General features: G+C 33.8%; 1 protein-coding gene across 2 annotated transcripts; it reads right to left on the bottom strand.

Annotated features, from left to right (window-relative positions):
* Positions 1 to 3,586: 3,586 nt before the first annotated feature.
* Positions 3,587 to 16,645, bottom strand: LOC145624052 (cysteine-tryptophan domain-containing zinc finger protein 3-like). Of its 2 annotated transcripts, none has more exons than XM_081676987.1 (14): positions 16,043 to 16,645; positions 13,241 to 13,313; positions 13,024 to 13,154; positions 12,506 to 12,865; positions 11,132 to 12,420; positions 10,295 to 10,608; positions 8,587 to 10,205; positions 8,325 to 8,482; positions 7,724 to 7,884; positions 7,163 to 7,323; positions 4,759 to 5,445; positions 4,620 to 4,680; positions 4,388 to 4,486; positions 3,587 to 3,871 (listed from the first exon to the last, which is right to left on the bottom strand). In XM_081676987.1, exons 1-11 carry the CDS (start codon positions 16,202 to 16,204, stop codon positions 5,248 to 5,250), a joined length of 4,626 nt encoding a protein of 1,541 aa, XP_081533113.1. In that variant the 5' UTR covers positions 16,205 to 16,645; the 3' UTR covers positions 3,587 to 3,871; positions 4,388 to 4,486; positions 4,620 to 4,680; positions 4,759 to 5,247. The 2 variants fall into 2 exon arrangements, with proteins under 2 accessions (XP_081533113.1, XP_081533114.1); XM_081676988.1 differs by having other exon boundaries at positions 4,764 to 5,445.
* Positions 16,646 to 19,010: the final 2,365 nt, after the last annotated feature.

Genomic DNA, 19,010 nt, shown 5'->3' with positions numbered 1-19,010 from the left:
CTTTCCTTATACACCCATAACTAGATAATATTAACATGTTATGAGATAAATAAAGTTCATTTAATAAGAAATGTAAGAAATGGGCAAAGTAAAGTCATATAGGCCTTATTCGGGCCATTTTGAGTAAAAAGCGTCATAAACCTTAATAAAATGCTCTCCTATACAATTTTAGGGTTTACACACATACAACTACCCAACATTGACATATTATGAGAAAGAAATAGTTCATTTGATAAGTAATGTAGGAAATGGGCTACATAGAAGTCATATAGGCCCTATTTGAGCCATGTTGAGTAAAATGCGTTGTTAAACTTATTGAAATGCTATATTGATGTGCTTTCTAGCCTTAGACACCTAATATTACCCAACAATGACATGTTATGAGAAACAAAAAGGCCATTTCACAAGAAAGGTAGAAAATGGGCTGAATAGAAGTCATATGGACCATATTAGAGCCATTTTGTGTAATATGCTCTTTTGATGTGATTTTTTCCTTATACACCTATAACTAGATAATATTGACATGTTATGAGATAAATAAAGTTCATTTAATAAGAAATGTAAGAAATGGGCAAAGTAAAGTCATATGGGCCATATTCGGGCCATTTTGAGTAAAAAGCGTCATAAACCTTAAAAAAAATGCTCTCCTATACAATTTTAGGGCTTACACACATACAACTACCCAACATTGACATGTTATGAGAAAGAAATAGTTCATGTGATAAGTAATGTAGGAAATGGGCTACATAGAAGTCATATAGGTAATATTTGATAAAAATACATATTGTTTTGCCTAATTAATTAATTTTAACATAATGTTTTTGTATTTCAAGTTTTGCAAGGTCCAAAAGGATGGTCCGTTGGCAATCAAGGAGCTTAATGAAGTTCGTGATATGTTGGCGTCTTTTATCACCTTCAACATGTAAATGGCATTGTAATTGTAAATTATTTATGTTAACTTTTGAACTATATAACTTATTATTCATCATATATTTACTTACTATTATTTGTATATGTAAGCAACTTTTTTTTTTTTTTGTATTGCGTTTGGGAATATTTATGTCTATATACATAATTCAATTCCTGTTTTTAATATTATTTTTGTATCTTATTGTAATAATTAATAATATTATTATTTTTAGTTATTATAATAATAATATTATTAATTAATATATTTAATATAATTGCTGGAATTACAGGTTATTATTATTGCTGGAAACAGGTTTTTTAAAAAAAAAAATTATTGCACGAAAATTGGAAAAAAAAAAAAAAAAAAAAAAAAACAAAAAACAAAAAAAAAATTTGGTGAATAGGCACCGGTTAGGCACCAACCGGTGCCTAAAATAGCTACCACCAAAAAAAAATGGCGGGAGAGCAGTTAAAGGCATCGGTTAACCGGTGCCTAATTGGGCATATAGCACCGGTTAACCGGTGCCTATTTGACCTTATGGCACCGGTTTTGAACCGGTGCTAAAAAGTGGGTTTTTGGCACCCCCCACATAGGCAGCGGTTCAAACCTAGTGTTCTTCTTCTCCTTCGCAAAAGCACCACCCACAAACCCGCAACAACATCACAACCACTCTCCTCGTAGCAAACACCAACGAACCCACCATCATATCATAATCAGTCTCCACCCACCACAAATGCACCATTAACCGCCGCCAGACACCACAAATAGAGCAACCGCTTCGACGCCAAAAAATCAGCCCCAAAATCGCAAATTAAACCCATCACAGCGGCCATTCCTAGGGAAGAGGGACAATTTCGGTTGGTGGGCTAGGTAGAGGAGGTTGTTTCGGTGGGTGGGCTGGGTAGGAGAGGTGGTTTCGGTGGTGGGTCTGCCGGAGTGAGTGTGGCAGTTGGGGTTTTTTAAATTTTTTTTATATTTTTCAATAACTTTTCTTTTTTCTTTTTAATTTTTTAATTTTTAACTAATTGAGTGGTAACACGTGTGCAAACAATCCCAAATTACAAATGGTAACCTGTTTAGTCGGTTTCTAGTCACTTGGAATCATTGGGAGCGGATAGGGTATAAAGGTCGGATTATTAAAAAATAATCGAAAGATGAGATTATTTTGGGCGGAAGAGATAAAGGTGGGATTATTTCGAGAAATTTTTCCAATCGGCAACTCTAAGACTTTGATTATCCTTGAAAATTACTTTGCTCCTATTTGTTTAGCCCATGTCACGAATTTCAAGATGTCTTCAAATGTAAATTTCTTCTATAAGTTGATGCAAAAAAAAAAAAAAAAAAAAAAAAAAGAAAAAGAAAAAAAAAAAAACAGTCATATCAGAGTAGATATTGAAATAAATTTAACAAAATATCACCCAACAATATACAACATTTTTTCTGAACTTTTTATTTATTTATTTACAAATCTATACTTAGTAGTTAAAAAAACAATATTTCAATATTTCAAAAAAAAAAAAAATAGTAGTTAAAAAAACAAACCAAAAAAGACATGTCATCATTTTATTACACTTCCCTATCTTCTTCTTTAACTCAATGTGCCACGTGTCGTTTTACATTTTTATTTTTAATTATACAATTTTTCTTAACTCTTTCATTAAACACTTCATCTTCATCTCCTCTCTTTAATTCAGCCTTTTTATTTTCTCTCTTTGATTTTAGTCCCTCCATCTTCTTTCTATTAAGTCTCATTTCAAATTAAAGTCCCAAAATTTTTATTTCTTTAGTTTTGTTTTCATTTACATATTACACTCATAATTATTTATTGGTATTTCCTCACTCATCTCTCAATGCAATTTTCTATGAACAAGTCGTACATTGCACGGGCCAGAAGGCTAGTTAGTGTTAATCTGTGGTCAAATTTTATATCAGTTTACTCATAAAAGTGCAATGGAACAAACTAAAAAGAACAAAAGAAGTAATTTGTAAGAGAAAAAACTAGGGATGACCGGTGGAAATTATATATTTAAGGGGCCGAAATCTATGCTCAAACATCTATAAATATAACTAAAGTAACAACCGCTGACATCATCCCCTATTTAAATTGTATAGATGTCAAGTTGTAAAAAAATTTCCCGCCTAAATCAATTGCTGACATCATTCTATTTTTATTTATACTTTTTTTTTAAACCTTCTTATTTTTTACCTTAAATTATTAAAAATATTTACGGAGTTTTTTTTTTTTTTTTTTTTTTTTTTGAAGACAATTATTATATTACGAAGTATGCTATTTTTTATTCATTTTTTTTTTTTTTTTTTTTGCATTATTATGGATTTATAAAAAAAAACTATCTGACTTCCAAATATATTTACTCCCGATTTAAGAGTACTCTGTATTGCATAATTAGGTTAAATTTTTACAATCTTCAAAAATTATTTAAATCTAAATACCATTGCAATTAATGGTTTGAAATTTTTATGTCGTCAATCACACGGGGCTAATTTAGTTTCTAACTATAGATCACCGTACATGGCACGGAATCTAACCTAGTATATATTCACTAAAAGCACCAAAGCTTATTGTTTGGTCCTATGAAAGATATTGTCCCTTTTTTAAAAGGAAAGAAGAAGGCTTTACCAAGTCGGAACCTTTCACAAAACAACCTGACTCAGGTATCCGGGCAATGCCCTTTAAGATCAGGATTGTACTAGTGTATCATATAATGATAATGATATACATGCCGTTTGGGGTGTATCTAAGAGATAAACAGAATACATAGGTTGTAGTAAGACAATAAGTTACTTGTTGTTTTCGTTGAAAAAAAAAAAAAAATTGCTTATACATTGTTTCCGGAAAAAAAATAAACGAATTTAGAGGGGGAAAAACCTTAAAATAGGTAGGGGTATTCATGTTTCTTGTATTTACAGTTATCAAAGTTAACTAAAACCTGCAGCATACTCCTGAAAATCAAAATAAAAATCTCATCAATCTAGTGCATAAAGCAAAAGTAAAAGTGTTGTGGGTGAATATATTCGAATCAAGCAGAAGATATTACAAACAATGATGTTAATAATCAATGTAACTCGTCTGAAAAGATTCAGCAAAGAAACATAGCGGGAAAATTAAAAGAATCAAAACTAACAAATTCACGAAAGGATAGGTTTTAAAGATGACAATTCATCTAGAAACGACGACAATATGATGTTGCACCAATTCAGTTTGAGTCTCTTTAAGTCCAACCTTTTCAATGTACAATAATGTTTATGTGTGACATCAATAAGGTAGATCAATACTAAACTAAAATTAATGCTATGCAGTCAACAATGAAAATATAAACAGTACAAATTCAGAACTAACTTATTTCTTCATATTAATTAACAAAAGGCATCCAGTTGTTTGAGATTTTAGATTAATCAGAATTACAGGACAATCTATTAATCAAAGAGCTGGAGATCTAGTAGGCAATTTAAATTTACCTGTCAGAGCTGATCCCATCGTTAGTGATCCCAGTTTAGGAGTGTGCTGTGCAAACTCTGCAGTGTTTCTTCCTAAAAATATACGGAAGATTTTGCTGCCTGTTTGCGGATAGAGAAAAAAAAATGAGTAATATAGCCTAATACAAGCAATGGGATACCAGACTTAGTTCAGAACATCATATATAATACGTAGTATAAAGACTTTATAATTAATGAAGACTTCATTTATTACCTTATATACATGTATTCGGTGCTTCATACCACTTATATCTCTCATTTAGAAAATGTCAGCACTGCCATAAATGAAACAGAAACAATCAAATTACAATCTTCACAAAACCATCATGATATGCCTTGGAAAAAGTAGTTACCTCACATTGTAGTTTTTCCTCAATCTTCTGGGATTGTCTAGAAACAAGAGATGTGGTTTCAGGGTTCCCAGCAAGCTCCAGTGACTGTTACTCCATATGAGCTACATTTCTCATGTTCTAATCTCTTTTATGTACACAATCATACATGAATTAAAATAACATGAACGGGATAGGAATTCTCTTGTCATAACAGGATGGAAATCCAAGAATGGTAATTGCCATCCCTTCCAATAATAATTAGCGGCAAAAAGAATTCTCATTGACTGCTACCACAAGAAACATAAGATAATCGATAGCCTTGATACTATTGTCAACAGCTTGCAATGAGTCTCTTGTCCATGTAAGGAACCAGCTGAAGACATGAAATGATTTCTGATCCATATCACCACATGCAAGCAAAAAATGAAACCCATCCACTTTTACCTCCACAAGACAGTTCCACAAAAGACAAGCTTTCTCTGGACAACATGAACTGCCAAAAATAACTGCTTAACGGCTGATTGTTTCCTTAGCAAGCCGTACCAAACGCAGTAGCCCGTCAACATCATAGAAGTTGAAATCCAGAGCTCTCTTAATGGAAGTGATTCCTCCCTCTTTTAAATTTGCCTGACCTGTGCTAACATTAGCAGCTGCAAAAGCAGTGCGTGATTTTCTTGAAGCTTCCATTGCAGAATTTACATCCTGAGCCTGCAAAAGATAAACCTAATCAGGGCATAACATCAATCTTAACTTTAGAGCAATTTATATGAAGATAAAGTACCTTCTCTAAGCCACAGCACTTTAGGGGTATATACGAATATTTTATGGAATAGCTTGTTACTGATTGAGCTCATTATAGACGTTGATTTCAGTCAAACCTCTAATCTTGGTTTCAGTGGTCTGAGGGCAAGGGAAATCTTAGGTGATAAAAAATGATTTCACAAGCTAGTGGGACCAGCTAAGCCATTGGTAAGTGATAACAATTGTCGGTTATGACTAGTGAGTGGTGTGGTGATGAAAATTTATATATATACTTCTAGAGGTATAATTGCATAATTATGGACTTTTAGTATGCCACTTGCTAGTAAAATTATACAAAGTCCCCATTGGTAAGTGATAATGATTGTTGGTATGACTAATGAGCGGTGTGGTGATGGAAATTTATAGAGATAAATACATCTAGAGGTATAATTGCATAATTATGGACTTTTAGCATGACACTTCCTCAAAGTCATCACCATTTATTATTACCTACAAGAAAAATTGTGAATGCAAGGTTTTGGATCCTCACTTTGACTTAGGAGACGTTTGCTGAATAACTAGCTAGCAAGAGACAAGAGTCAGCTAAAGAATATGGTTTACTTGACCGTTTGGTTGCAGGAGCTTCTCTAATCACCAAACAGAATAATCAATTGAAAAATAACTATGCAATGTCAAGACTTAACAGTCCAACATGCTTTAAGATTCATGTAACATACAAAGAGATATAAGCATATCTGACTTTGAGCGGCATGTTAAATATAATTTCAACTTTGAGTTGACGCAATATAAGTTCAACTTTCAAGGGGATAACCATTAGCATGATCCAAGGTTAATTTGCAATGTTTATTGTCCAAAAAAGTCCTTGCGTGTTTTCTCTCTTCCTTCATACCCTTAGCTGGCCCCTCCCCACTATCACTTTCATACTCATTCACTTTCCCCCTATTCCCCATCAACTCAAAAAATGTAAACCACCACCTCATCTCCACCACCACCCATACTTTCCCCAACTCTCCAAACTAAATTAAGCCCACATTTTACGAAATATGAAATATGACTAGTTAGAAATCAGAAAGTAAAAGTTAAGATCACACTATATTTTTTTATGCGCAAAGTTTTGTCACTTGATATTTTTAATTCCATTATGAAAGTGATTATGAAAATTACAAATTTAGAAAATATACATTTACAAAAATCTAATAAGACCTCGTTTACTATATTTTTTCTTATGAATTAACGTACAATATAAGGTCAAAGTTTAGTCAAATTAGACAATTAGATCAAATCACATCAAATCAGAAGAAATAAGTTCAGATAAGCAAAAATAAGGCAAACTAAAATTAGCCTAAATGTCATTGATTTGGAACTAGAAATACTGCAATAGTTCATAATCCGTTAGAGAGGAATCGTTTGGGAAACCCACCCCCATTCCCCCTCCCCTCCCCCTCTTGGATTAGGATTAATCTGAATTCATTCAAAGTTGGGATTCACAAAAGTTAAAAGATTAAAATTGGAATATTTAGAATTATTTTCCCAAATATTAATTATTCAGGCTGATATAAACATAAACAGAATAATTATTTCTCAGTTTCAAGGCAAGTAACATCAGGTTTCAGTAGCATAAGTAGATACACCATTATTTCAGACAAGCAACAGGGGAACTTACAAAACTAAGAAGCCTAGAAAAGTTTGGACGGTTCTTGGCTGCAATGACGAGGTTTGCTGCAAGTTGAGGTGAACCACCACTTCTGGCCTGAGCAGCCTTGTCCCCATTAGCATTGTTGTTTAAGTTGTCAATATCAGAGGCAGATGAAGAAGGCGACTCTCCTACACATACAAATTCAAAATTAGTGGCTTCTACTTTGCTAAACATCAGTAGCAGCAGCTGATCAAAGACAAAAATTGGACAGGGGTCAGTATTTACGAAAATGATCAATGATAAACAGCTACTAGAAAGAAGCAACAATATAATTCAGGTCGATGTAAGGGGTTTGACCACCAGCCCTACTGCCCTCAGCCCCAAACACATGTCAAAAATAGGGCCTATTGGCAGAAATACTGCTGGTGGCAGTGAAGCATAAAAATATAAAATTGGTCTGCTATGTATTTTGTTAGGAAGATGAAAATAAATAACTAATTGAAAGTCCCAGAATATCGAAAGCGGATAAAAAGAATAGCACAAAAGAAAAAGGAAAACAAGGTCATAAGTACAAGCATATTCCTTTACCTGGAGGAACCATCTGCAGAGCAGCCTGCAATTCATGCCTATCTCTGCTTGCAGAATTATGTGAAGAATAAATTACCCTCATATATGCCACTTCCACACATTTGTATGCCAGTGCAGCAGTAGCCATGTCTTTCATCTTCTCAAATTCATGGGCACAAAACCTATATTCCATTTGAGGAGAAACTTTAGTTAGCGAACATAATAAATCAAGATGTATATGACTACATATTACTAGAGGTTATAGTAAATTGTTGAAATAAAATATGGAAACAATCACTGCAGTCACTTAGGTTAATAATTTAAGCAGCACGTGTGTGTGTGATAATAAATCAACATGTATATATTACTAGAGGAAATAATTTACAGCAAAATTGTTATAATGTGTCGCGTGTGTGCGCGCGCACGTGCAAGTTCAAGTTCTCTGAAATTGCAGACATCAGATATCCACAGAGAGATATCAAAGGATGCATGAAGTACAACTGATTTGTCAAAGTATCTGCCTTTTTAGTTGAAACAATATGCCACCCAGTATTAGAATGCTGGAAAGAATTAGTCTTAGCAATTTCAGTGCTGTGCATCCAGCACTGACTTGTTTACTTACTGGCAAAGCTTTGCGGTACTACTATAGATTTGCTTAGATTGAGCAATATCTGCATGTTTAATGTTCTCAGTTTTTCCAGATTCTAGAAGGGAGGCTCCATGAAGAAACTTCAGTGCTGCTTCAAAGTACATTGCTATACTTTCTGTTGGACTTGAGCTCTGCAACAGTCAGCAAATAACACAAATTTAGAAAGAAAGGACACTTTAGCATTTCTTTCATTTTCTGATTTCTTTTCAGAGGAGAGAACAGAGACTATTATCACCTTCAGTCGATCAGCCAAGTGTTTGAGGTTTGTGGCTTCTTTAATAGCACTGCTTGCAGCTTGACTAGAAGAATCCCTTCTAAGAGGACTTGGAGCATCCTGATTCTTGATCCTGTGGCCATTAGATATTGTTTGCTTTGACAAAATATGAGTTCCATTCTGACTATCAGCTTTTTTATTCAGTCTGGGCTCCCTAGGAAGAGCATCAGGACGAGCATCACTGGCTGAAGTACTGGCCTTAATACCTTGCTTAGGTTGCAGATTATCTAACGTCTCCTTTTTCTCAACATCAGAACGCAGTATATGCCTGGACTTCTCTTTTGCAGATATTGGTACCAAGTCCTCAGATTTATCCACATCAACCTTCTTATCAGCATTTGACCCACATTTTTCATCAACTTTAACTTTCCTGTCCCGTTCTCTCTCTTCATGAGCTATTGTATGATTCAGTGAGTTATCATATGAGTCGGACATCTTAACTTTGCTCTTCCCAGAATTAGATTTCAATGTTTGATTCTTATCATTGGAGAGTGAAGGAGAATCCTTACAAGATTTTCCTGAGTTAGAAATATTGGCACCAAGACGGAGTTCACCTCTAGCTGCTGTTTCATTCACACATCTATGTGAAGCTTGTGTCTCTGAGGGGAACCCATTATCTAGGTTCAAGTTTTCAATGCGGCTGTTACCATTAGTCAGCTGTGAATCTCCTGTAATTTTGTCTTGCAAGCCAATAAAATTTGAAGAGCCATGAAGTGTGCCTGTTGCAATTTTATCGTTCGGTATAGCTCCAGATTGATCATCGTTGCCATCATAATCAACAGCAGAGCACCTTGTAGGACTGTTTGTTGCCAGTTTGGTGGCCTCTTGGACGTCATCATTCCCTACTGTTACTTTGTACCCAGAAATGAAATTATCTGGATTTGGAATTCTCAAGGGAGAAGAAGAAACTGATTCAACAGGTGAACCTTTTATTTCCTGGAACTTTGATTTGACTTTAAGAGATCCAGAAATTTTTGAAGAGCTTGATGTAGCTGCCATAACAGGATTTGCACCTAATGAATCCTTTTGCACAGATTCATTACTAACCAATCTGTGTTGTGAAACATTTTTAGTCTTCTTGTCTGCTTTACCACTTCTTTTACTTGCACTGGAATCTTTTCCCTCTGACTTGGAAATCCTATGCCTCTTCCTGCTAGATTTTTCATTATCATCCGTCAATTTGCCAGAAGATGGAGTAGAATTTGGAGGATCCTTGAAATTATCACTCTTTCTCTTCTTATTTCCACTATCAGACTTGCTGACATGCACGGAACCAACAACTGGGAGGTCCTCAACTTGCAATTTTGATTTCCCAAAATAATATGGACGGATGCTATCGATGTCATCCTTAGAGTTCTGGGAAGCAAAGAATTCTGAGTCAGATGCCTGATCCTTTCCAGATATACCAGCTCCCAGCCCATAGCCTGAGCTAACACCCAAAGTCTCAAAACCTTGATCTTGAGCAGCTACCCGATCATTATCCCCAGTTTGCATGCTACGTGTTTTACTTTTCTTAGGAGTTCTAGAAAAATCTTGATCGGATTCCCTTTTGCTTTTTATTTTTGGGTTCTTAGCATGACCTGTGGGAACACCAAGAAAATCAATACTCCATAACAAATAAGAGTGCTCAGATCAGAACAATTAGACAAGGATACTTGACATTTAATACCTCCATCAGAGTAACAATCCATTCTGTGCTTCTCTATTTTTTTATGTTGACCAGTATCTGGATATATGTCACCAGACTTAGCTTGTTGCTCAGGATCTAGTCCGTTCAAGTGGTATGGCTCTTTTGCTGACAGTTGCTTCTTTACAGAGCTTGGAGGCTTTTTTGGAGAATTTTGGAAAGATGACTTTGATGGTTTTCTTACTTTACTGGTTATTCTCCCAGAGTTCATAATATCAGCTGAAGTCATTCCAGGAGGAGGGACATGGAAATTGTTGGTTTCCTCCTCACTGGCGCTGCAACGGTTCATATCAGGCCTAGAGATAAAATCAAAAGTGTATAAGAACTCAACATAATCCCTACCTTGTAAAAAGTATGAGACAACTCTTATGAATAGTGTGCTGCCAATTTTACCCTTCAAAATATACATTTACATGTTTACCCAAATTAATATGTACAACTTGTTATTTTACCTTCATTAAAGTTAATTGCCCCCTTTCTTTTTCTTTTTTTTTCCTTTTTTTTTCCTTCATTAATGTTAATTGTTTTTTTTTAAAAAAAAACTATTTAGAATAGTGTGTGGACAATTTTACCCCTAAAACATTTGTTTACATATTTTTCCTCATTAATGTAACCAACAACTGAAAAAGCTCCCAAACAAGGTTAGCTATGGCGCGCGCATTAGCCACCCTAGTTTTTGAAATGTGTAAGAAAAATTAACACCAGAAACTCTTTCCTGCATGATAACCCATCAACCATCACAAGCCAAAAAAATGTTTGAAAGCAGTGTGAATTGGATGAAAAGCAAGGAAACAAAGATTTGATCAAAAAGAAGCTTACAGCCAGGTCATCATACTGCAGTCCCACTTATCAGGAAGGTTGTCAGGTTTACAGCCAGGTGGGAAAACTCGCCATTTCTGGCATTTGTCACATCCAACCCAATCAACATTTGCTTCATTGCTAGTAGGAGCTGTTTCAAATATAGGGCGGCCATTTTCTGGCACTGGAGGATTGGTAGAGTGCCCTTTAAGTTTCTCCCCAAGAGTTGTTCCCTTGCGTGTATCCAAGGAAATTGTCCTCTCCTTAGAATTGTTCTCATAAAATAAGCTGTTCTTGTCAACCACCTCAGAGGTCTTCAACATCTCTCCAGAAGGGACATCTGGGGAGTCCATTATGTCACCTTCTTCATCATTCATCTCTCCAAAGAAGTCAACATATTGACCCATGCCTAGCTTGGAATCCTTTTGCACTTCAGTTCTACAAGCAGTTTTCTCAGCATCAGTATACTTCATGTCTTTCAGCACCGGAGAACTATCTTCATTAATTTCCATGGCTATTTTTCCAGTAGCAAATCCACGAGCTTGACTTTTCTTTGGTCTTTTTTCATCCCCAGACGAGAACTGTCCATTCCCACAAGATACAGCCATAGCATCATCACGGGAAGTAAATTTGTTGGTCCCTTGATTTACAGGATCTTTCAGTCCATTCTTTGAAGCTTTTTTTAAATTGGAAGCACCAATACTTAAATTAGTAGTACTGTCAACTGTTTTAATTTTGTCAGCACCAACTTTTTCTGAATCGGTCCCCATATTGTTTCGGACTTCAGCAGCTTTGCTATTTAAGTTATTTGCAGCATACGATACCTTCCCAGTTGATTTCTCACTTAAGCTGACATGGACAAAAACTGGTTCTAAAGGTTCCCTCTCTGATGTATCACTGAAAACTGTTTGCTTCAAAGAAGCTGTTGGAGAGCCTCTCACCTCACTGTGAGCATTAGATAGAAGGGGAAGTTTCAAAGCTTTAGAAACAAGCTCATCACAGGAAACAGCATCAATGTCTGTCTCCTTCAATTGGGAACCAAAACCTATATTGCTGTCCTTCACATCTCCCTTATCTTGCAAAGATAACCCTTTTCTATCCAACAACTTCATGCTGTTCTCAACAGAATTTGTCGTCTTATCTTTGATTGGAAAAGTTGGGTGCCCTGTGACAAAATTTTTCAGTTCGACCTTGGAGGAAGTTTCAGTAAGAATGTCTTGGATTTGTTTTGGCCTTCCACTCAAACACATCAGGTCATCTGGAAGAGGAGACAAAAAGCAACCTCCTAATAGCAGGGAGGATGTCATCATCTGCCAGAAATATAATAGAGATCAATAAGAATAAGAGAGAATAAGTAATTTTCATAAGAAAAAGTAAACAAAACCATGAACTCACTTGAATAATTTGACTTGGAGACTCGAAACCATCTAATGAAAGTCTACAAGACAGCCTTTCATTCTCCATTGGGCTATCATCATGTGATGAAGTTGGAGAACCATCAAGGCCAAGACCACTATAGATTTCAGCATTTTTCTTCACTGACAAATTATCTGAACCCACTTTAATTCGAACTTTCAGCGTTTTCTGATCACGAACTTCAGATTTAGTTGCACACAAATCCAATGACTTAATAGAATTATTCCTCCCATTTTTTCTACTCAGGTCATTTTGGGGTAATGCAGAACCAGTAGAAGCAGATCCTTGTTTTATTGAATACGAGACATTGGCTGGAGCAAGAGATTTATGATGACCAGCCTAGAGACAAGTCAGACAAATAAGAAATATCCAAAATAGCCATTTTTAAAACATATAAACAAATTAAAAGTAAAGACAAAGCCTTCTATGCAAATGAATAATGTTTCCACCAATAAATTTAACAAGAGATACGTCATAAAATAATATAGTAAGAGTACCTCCGTTTGTAATGTATTTGGAGACTGGGGAGTAATATTATTTTGAACTCTTGGTGGACTTTTAGATTGAGATCCAACAGGTGACCGGCGATAAGTTGGCAAGAACGAACCATATATACCATATTTTGCTCCTGAAATATCACGAGGCAAGGATAATTAATGTGCCAAATCTTTCAAATCATAGAAAAGAGTAGATGAATAGTAATAATTGACTCACCCAAACTCTCGGCCGAAACCACCCCTTCAAAATCTTTCTTAAAGTGCCCCAGTACATCTTGAAGTTTATCATCCTTGAAAAGACAATTAAAATATTGTCACCAATAATATAGTGCACAGCACCAAAACAAAGTGACAAACCGAGTCGAAATTGATAACAAGAATGGGTACATAAATGGCTTGTATCAGAAAAAAGAAGCCAACAGTTTGGTCATTACTCTACTGCCAAAACATTTCACCTTGATAACATCATACACCCATATTTCATTACAGATATAGTTATTGACAAAGTTAGGACAAAAAAATTTCAAATCCCTAAAGATTTATCTTCATCTCTGTGTCGGCATGTGCATTATCAGATTTCTATTTTGAAAAAACATATATAAATCGTGAAAAAAAAAATGAAAAAATGGAGTACGAAGGAAAAGAAACAATGGGTACCAATTCATCCTAGATCATTTGTCCCCTATTAAACTTGTGACTTGCAATCTTGTTAGTCACCGAACTCAGGAGGTGGAAAATCAATCAGGATGGAGTTTTTGGATTTTGAAATAGAGATCTGAAGTAGTGGCTAGCCATCAATCATTCTATATCCTAAGTCAAAAGCTTATATTTGTCGTGAATTGGTATCATGGGCCATAACAAAAATAGAGATAACAAAAATTTACCATGCACTTAAATAAGGAAAAATTCACCATCACTTATGCAATTGACTTTAACATGTGGCTGAGATGAGGGATTAAATTCAAAATAGAGATAAACTTGGTCCATCATTATATGCCATACCATCATGAAAGGTGAAAAACATAGTACTACTATTAACTTTTCTCAAATACTTACTTTTAACCACATGATAGAGAAACTGACCGATGTCACTAGAAAGTTTAACAAAGAATTAACAAAGAAAAGTCTCTGCATCTATAAGAAAAAAAATTAATTCCTGATCTTAAGTGCCATCTTAGCCGGATATAAAAAAGAATTAAAAGCAAGTCTAGTCATCTGTTCTACTCTATCAGAACCACATATGGTGACTCTCACACTCTTTATCCAGCAACTAGATAATTCTAGGAATACTAATCTTGTCAACCATGCTAAACTATGCCATATTGTTCTGCAATATACTTGCTTAATAGACAGTATGCTTTCAGCAAGTTAGTAGTTCCTGGACCCTCTTTCTTTAATCACAACTTGTTTTGAGGTTCAACAAGATTGACTTCTACAGTAATCAATAGACCTAGGTAACCAGTATGTATAGAGCATCAACAAACAAGTTATCTAAGATCACCTATAGTTTACTTAGTCAATAGTAATCAAATACTTAAAAAAGCAAAATAGTACATTCTTCTATGACTTGTAATAAGAATCTTATATGTTGGACGCTGGTTAGTTAATAAGTAAATTCCTCCTCAATTAAGATATCAGGAAAGTTAAGAAATAACGAGCACTTCCCAGCTATTTAATTGGAAAATTACATTGATTGGCATATATGGTATTAGCATATAAGGGTAAAATCTTGATATACCAAATAATTCTTGTTATCTCTTCTCATAGTCCTTTTCTATGACAGTCTACTATTCATTCAAGATATAGCCTTATATGCTAATATTATCCTTCCAAATCGGGGTGGCATTCTCATATATTCCTACGGTTAAACTGAGGCAGTTCCTCCAAGATACAAGACTATGTTTGACAAAGCAAGAGCACACTATACAAGATATTTTAACTTTATTAATATGAAAGTATCATCAACGGACACTTTGATCAAAATAAGCTGTCAGATATTGCAAGGTAGTTAATAACAAATTAATGACTCCATATAGTTAATGAGTAGAGCTAGCACTTTCTTTTGCTGCTCAAGAGTAGCTGGTCATAAAATGTGCAGGCAAGCAGATCTAGGTTTTTTGGATTATAGAGTAACTTCTGTGATGAAACTTAGCATGAAATCATCAACAAGTTGAGGGAACCTCAACCCCCCCCCCCCCCCTCTCTTCCCTGCCTCCCCCAGCATGAAAAAGGCCAAGTATTTATTCAAGGATTATCATTCGATGACATTTCACAAATTTTCGGCAAGTTTGGATCATTTTAATCAGCCACCATAGTCCATAAAATCTCAAATTTAGTAAGATAACCTAGAACAACTGTTGTATAGTTCATTCCAACCTCCAAGACATATATGTGCTACTGGCACTTCATTATAAAACATCAGACAATCAAAGAAGATCAAAGTTTCTTCTGTGGTCCACACCAATTATTAATCAGCTATAATCTTTGAGAAGTTCCAAGTTTTATTATTTCATGAACTTAGGATAGTATCCCAATTATCAAACAAGAAAAATCCTCAACATTCAAGCAATGTGGTAAAATCCCAAACTTTATATCATATATCTTCAAAACCAATAATCCTCATTACACAAAGTTGGTTTCAAATTTTACATTCACGAAGCTCACATTTACTAATATTTGATCGAAACTAGCATCTTAATTCTCAATTCCGACTTCATTGCCCACATGACATACCAAATTCAACACCATTCACCCACCAACAAAACCCCATCAAAAACACTCCCACCTCGACCTCGAATATCTAAGTATCAATGATAGCTAACTAATACAATAACAATGCCTAAAGAATTATACAATTATAAAAACAAACAGATTCTATTAAGCAAAATTTCAATGCTTACTGAAGAGTCCTGATCTAAAAACAGCTTAAATTAGAAGAACACCATATAATTGAATTACAAAATTTGCACAAAATTAATCCATAAAATCAAAATAAAACCCAATAACAATTAAAGCTTACTAAGTAAGAAAGGGCAACATCAGGGTCAATGGTTGTATCATCATCATCCTCTAGGTAAGAGCAAGCTTCTCCTTCTTCAAGCTCAGTTTCAACCTCCATCTCTCTCTTATTATTATTACTGCTAAATCTCTGCTCTAATCCCTTCCTTCCCAAAGAAATCATCTCAGAAACGCGAAACGTTTCGATTGACAAAAATTACTCACCAAGCTATTTCACAATATCCCAGAAAATAAAATCACAAATTCTATTCGACCCATTGAAGAATATCGAAATCTAGAAAACCCCATTAGTTATTTCACCTTATTAGATCAAGATCAATAGCTGAAACCCAGAAAAAACACCTAATTGAAAGAAAAAAAAAAAAAAAAAAAAAAAAAAAAACACAATTAAAAAATGAATTAAATTGGGAAGAAAAAGAATAAATTTTTCTGGGTTTTTTTAGGGTAATTAAATTGCAATTGATCGAAAATTGAGGAGTATTAAAAACCCCTTTTTAGTTGTGGATCGTAAAATTGACGATCTGTGGGAGCTGGAATTTGATTAGCAGAGATGAACTACGGTTGTTTTGGTGTAAAGCAGCCGCGTTTTTAATTTTATTTTTCTTTTTTCTTATTTATGTTTTAATTTTAATGCCCCACTTTCTAAATATTTTGAAGGTAAAAAATATTATACTACTTCTCCTATCTTCTTATTTTGTCAGAAGTGGGCCGATCCAACTAGAGAAAGAGGAGAAAACTAAATTTATGGTTCCCATAATTATATGTTTTCATCATAATTTGCTTGTTTAAATTTTGGCTTCTAGCATGTAGAGGGTTTAATCGGTTTGGTCTCTAGTTCGGTTCGGTCCAAAATCAATTTATGAAAAACTCTGGAATAATTCAATTTTATCTTTAATATGTTCGAAAGAGTTTTTAAAGATTTAAACTAGTGTGTCACCCGGGCGTTGCCCCAAATTGTTACTTTGAGTAATTTTTTTTTTTAATAAAGTGTTTGAAGTATTACTAATTTGGAATGTAATGTTGAATATTGAAGAGAATATAAAGAATAATATGTGTCACTTAATTTTTGAGTTTGGATGCAATTTTGTATTATGCATTTAAATACTTTTATGTAGAATAATAGAACATAAATTACTGGTAGTTACGATGGTAAGACATGTGGTGTTCCTTCCATGAGGTTAGGAGTTCAAACCTCTTTATATTTTTTTATAATTAAACATTGTCATGGATTATTGAGTGGTGACATGGCGCGATGCCATAGGATATTGAGTAGTGACGTGGCACATAAACGTTTTTAGGAACGCTTTTTAATATAGAAGCATAGATTAAGAGACACCCTGTTTATTATGATTTCAAAAAGACATTAAACAATTAGTTTTTCATAGTTAACTAGTTATTGACCCGGGCGATGCCCCGAATCATCATAATTTCTTAAGTTTGATCAAATTAATTTAGAAGAGTTGATGTTGAACAATATTCATTACTAAATGAAAATATATTAAGAGGTTAATATGAAAAGTTTTTCAATTAAATTAAACGCTTATTATTATCAATCAATCAATTAATCAATCAATAACTATATACTAAAAGACACACCTGCAATGACACATGTCATAATCTGGTGTGTCCCTTAGTTTTTTTTTTATTATTTTTTTTATAAAAAAAATCCATTTAAAAAACAAATCTTAAATAAAAATAAATTATTATAAACTTATACATAAATAAAAGATTTCATGTATTCTTGACAACTATATAAACTTATGTAAAAGGGGAAAAAAAAAATTCAAACTTAGCTTCAACATAATTTTGCCAATCATAGTGTCATGTACTTTAATAATTGCATTTATTTTTTATTTAATATCTTTATAAAATAATGTTGTATATTTAGAAGCTTTAAGAAAGTGATTAGAATATTAAAAATTACTTAAAATAAAATATTTGATAAATCCTTCCACAAAAATATTAACAACTACAGAGTATAAGTTTTAGGGGAAAATAACGGATTCTTAACATGTAACATATTGAGTGTAATGTACTATTTTTTTACAACACCAATTTACTTTCAAAAAAAATTAAAATAGAAAAACATTTACGGGTTGAATACATAGTACATAGCTTAAAGAAATTCATTTGGTTAATAAGCAAACAAAAAAAAATGATACTAATATGTTGGTTAAATATACAAATATTATAGACCGGGTATTGTCAAATGTGTACATTAAAATACGTATCTGGCTAATGGGATATTTCTTAATAAATTCATCTACTATTTTAGACAAATTCATTATAGTATTTTTTTTTTTTTGTTTTTGTTAGTAAATGTATGTTTTTTTTAATTAAATGTTATTTTCATTCTATAATAATTATTTAAAATTACTGTGCATGGCACGGGACCTAATCTAGTATAGCATTATAGTTAAACCAATAAAGAGTTTTTGTTAAAGAAACTATACATTAAAACAATTCATCAATATGGTGAGAGAAAAGGGATGATACGTAGGATGACATGTAGTGCATATGTGGCATATGGATGACACATGTCGTTAGCATGTTGTCCCATGAGTTTTAATAGTATTATAGATTATATAATGCTGGTCTAAATATGTTCGATTCGGATTTTGAATTGCTTTTATTGATCCAATTTGGGTTTAATCATAGCATAATCAATCTAGCCTCGGGATTTAAAAATTGTAAATTATTATGAAAATTTTTTGATCTACATTATACCCATGTATTTTCTAGAATATTCTAGGTGTATGGATTAAATTTTTCAAGAAACTCTAGCTATTGCATATGTATAATTATATATATCTCCTATTATATGAAAGTACACATGATAGTTTAGAATTAACCTTTGACGTGTGAATTTCCAAGCTTTCTTCTAGCTTCTTGCGAAGATTGGAGCCCCATGATCCTCTATGAATTGTCTACAAATGTAGATCGAACCTCCACCAATATTAGTTGGACGG

Source organism: Chenopodium album, chromosome 3 (assembly GCF_948465745.1).
Source record: "Chenopodium album chromosome 3, dcCheAlbu1.1, whole genome shotgun sequence".
NCBI lineage: Eukaryota > Viridiplantae > Streptophyta > Magnoliopsida > Caryophyllales > Amaranthaceae > Chenopodium > Chenopodium album.
This window is presented reverse-complemented; position numbering and strand designations above follow the sequence as displayed.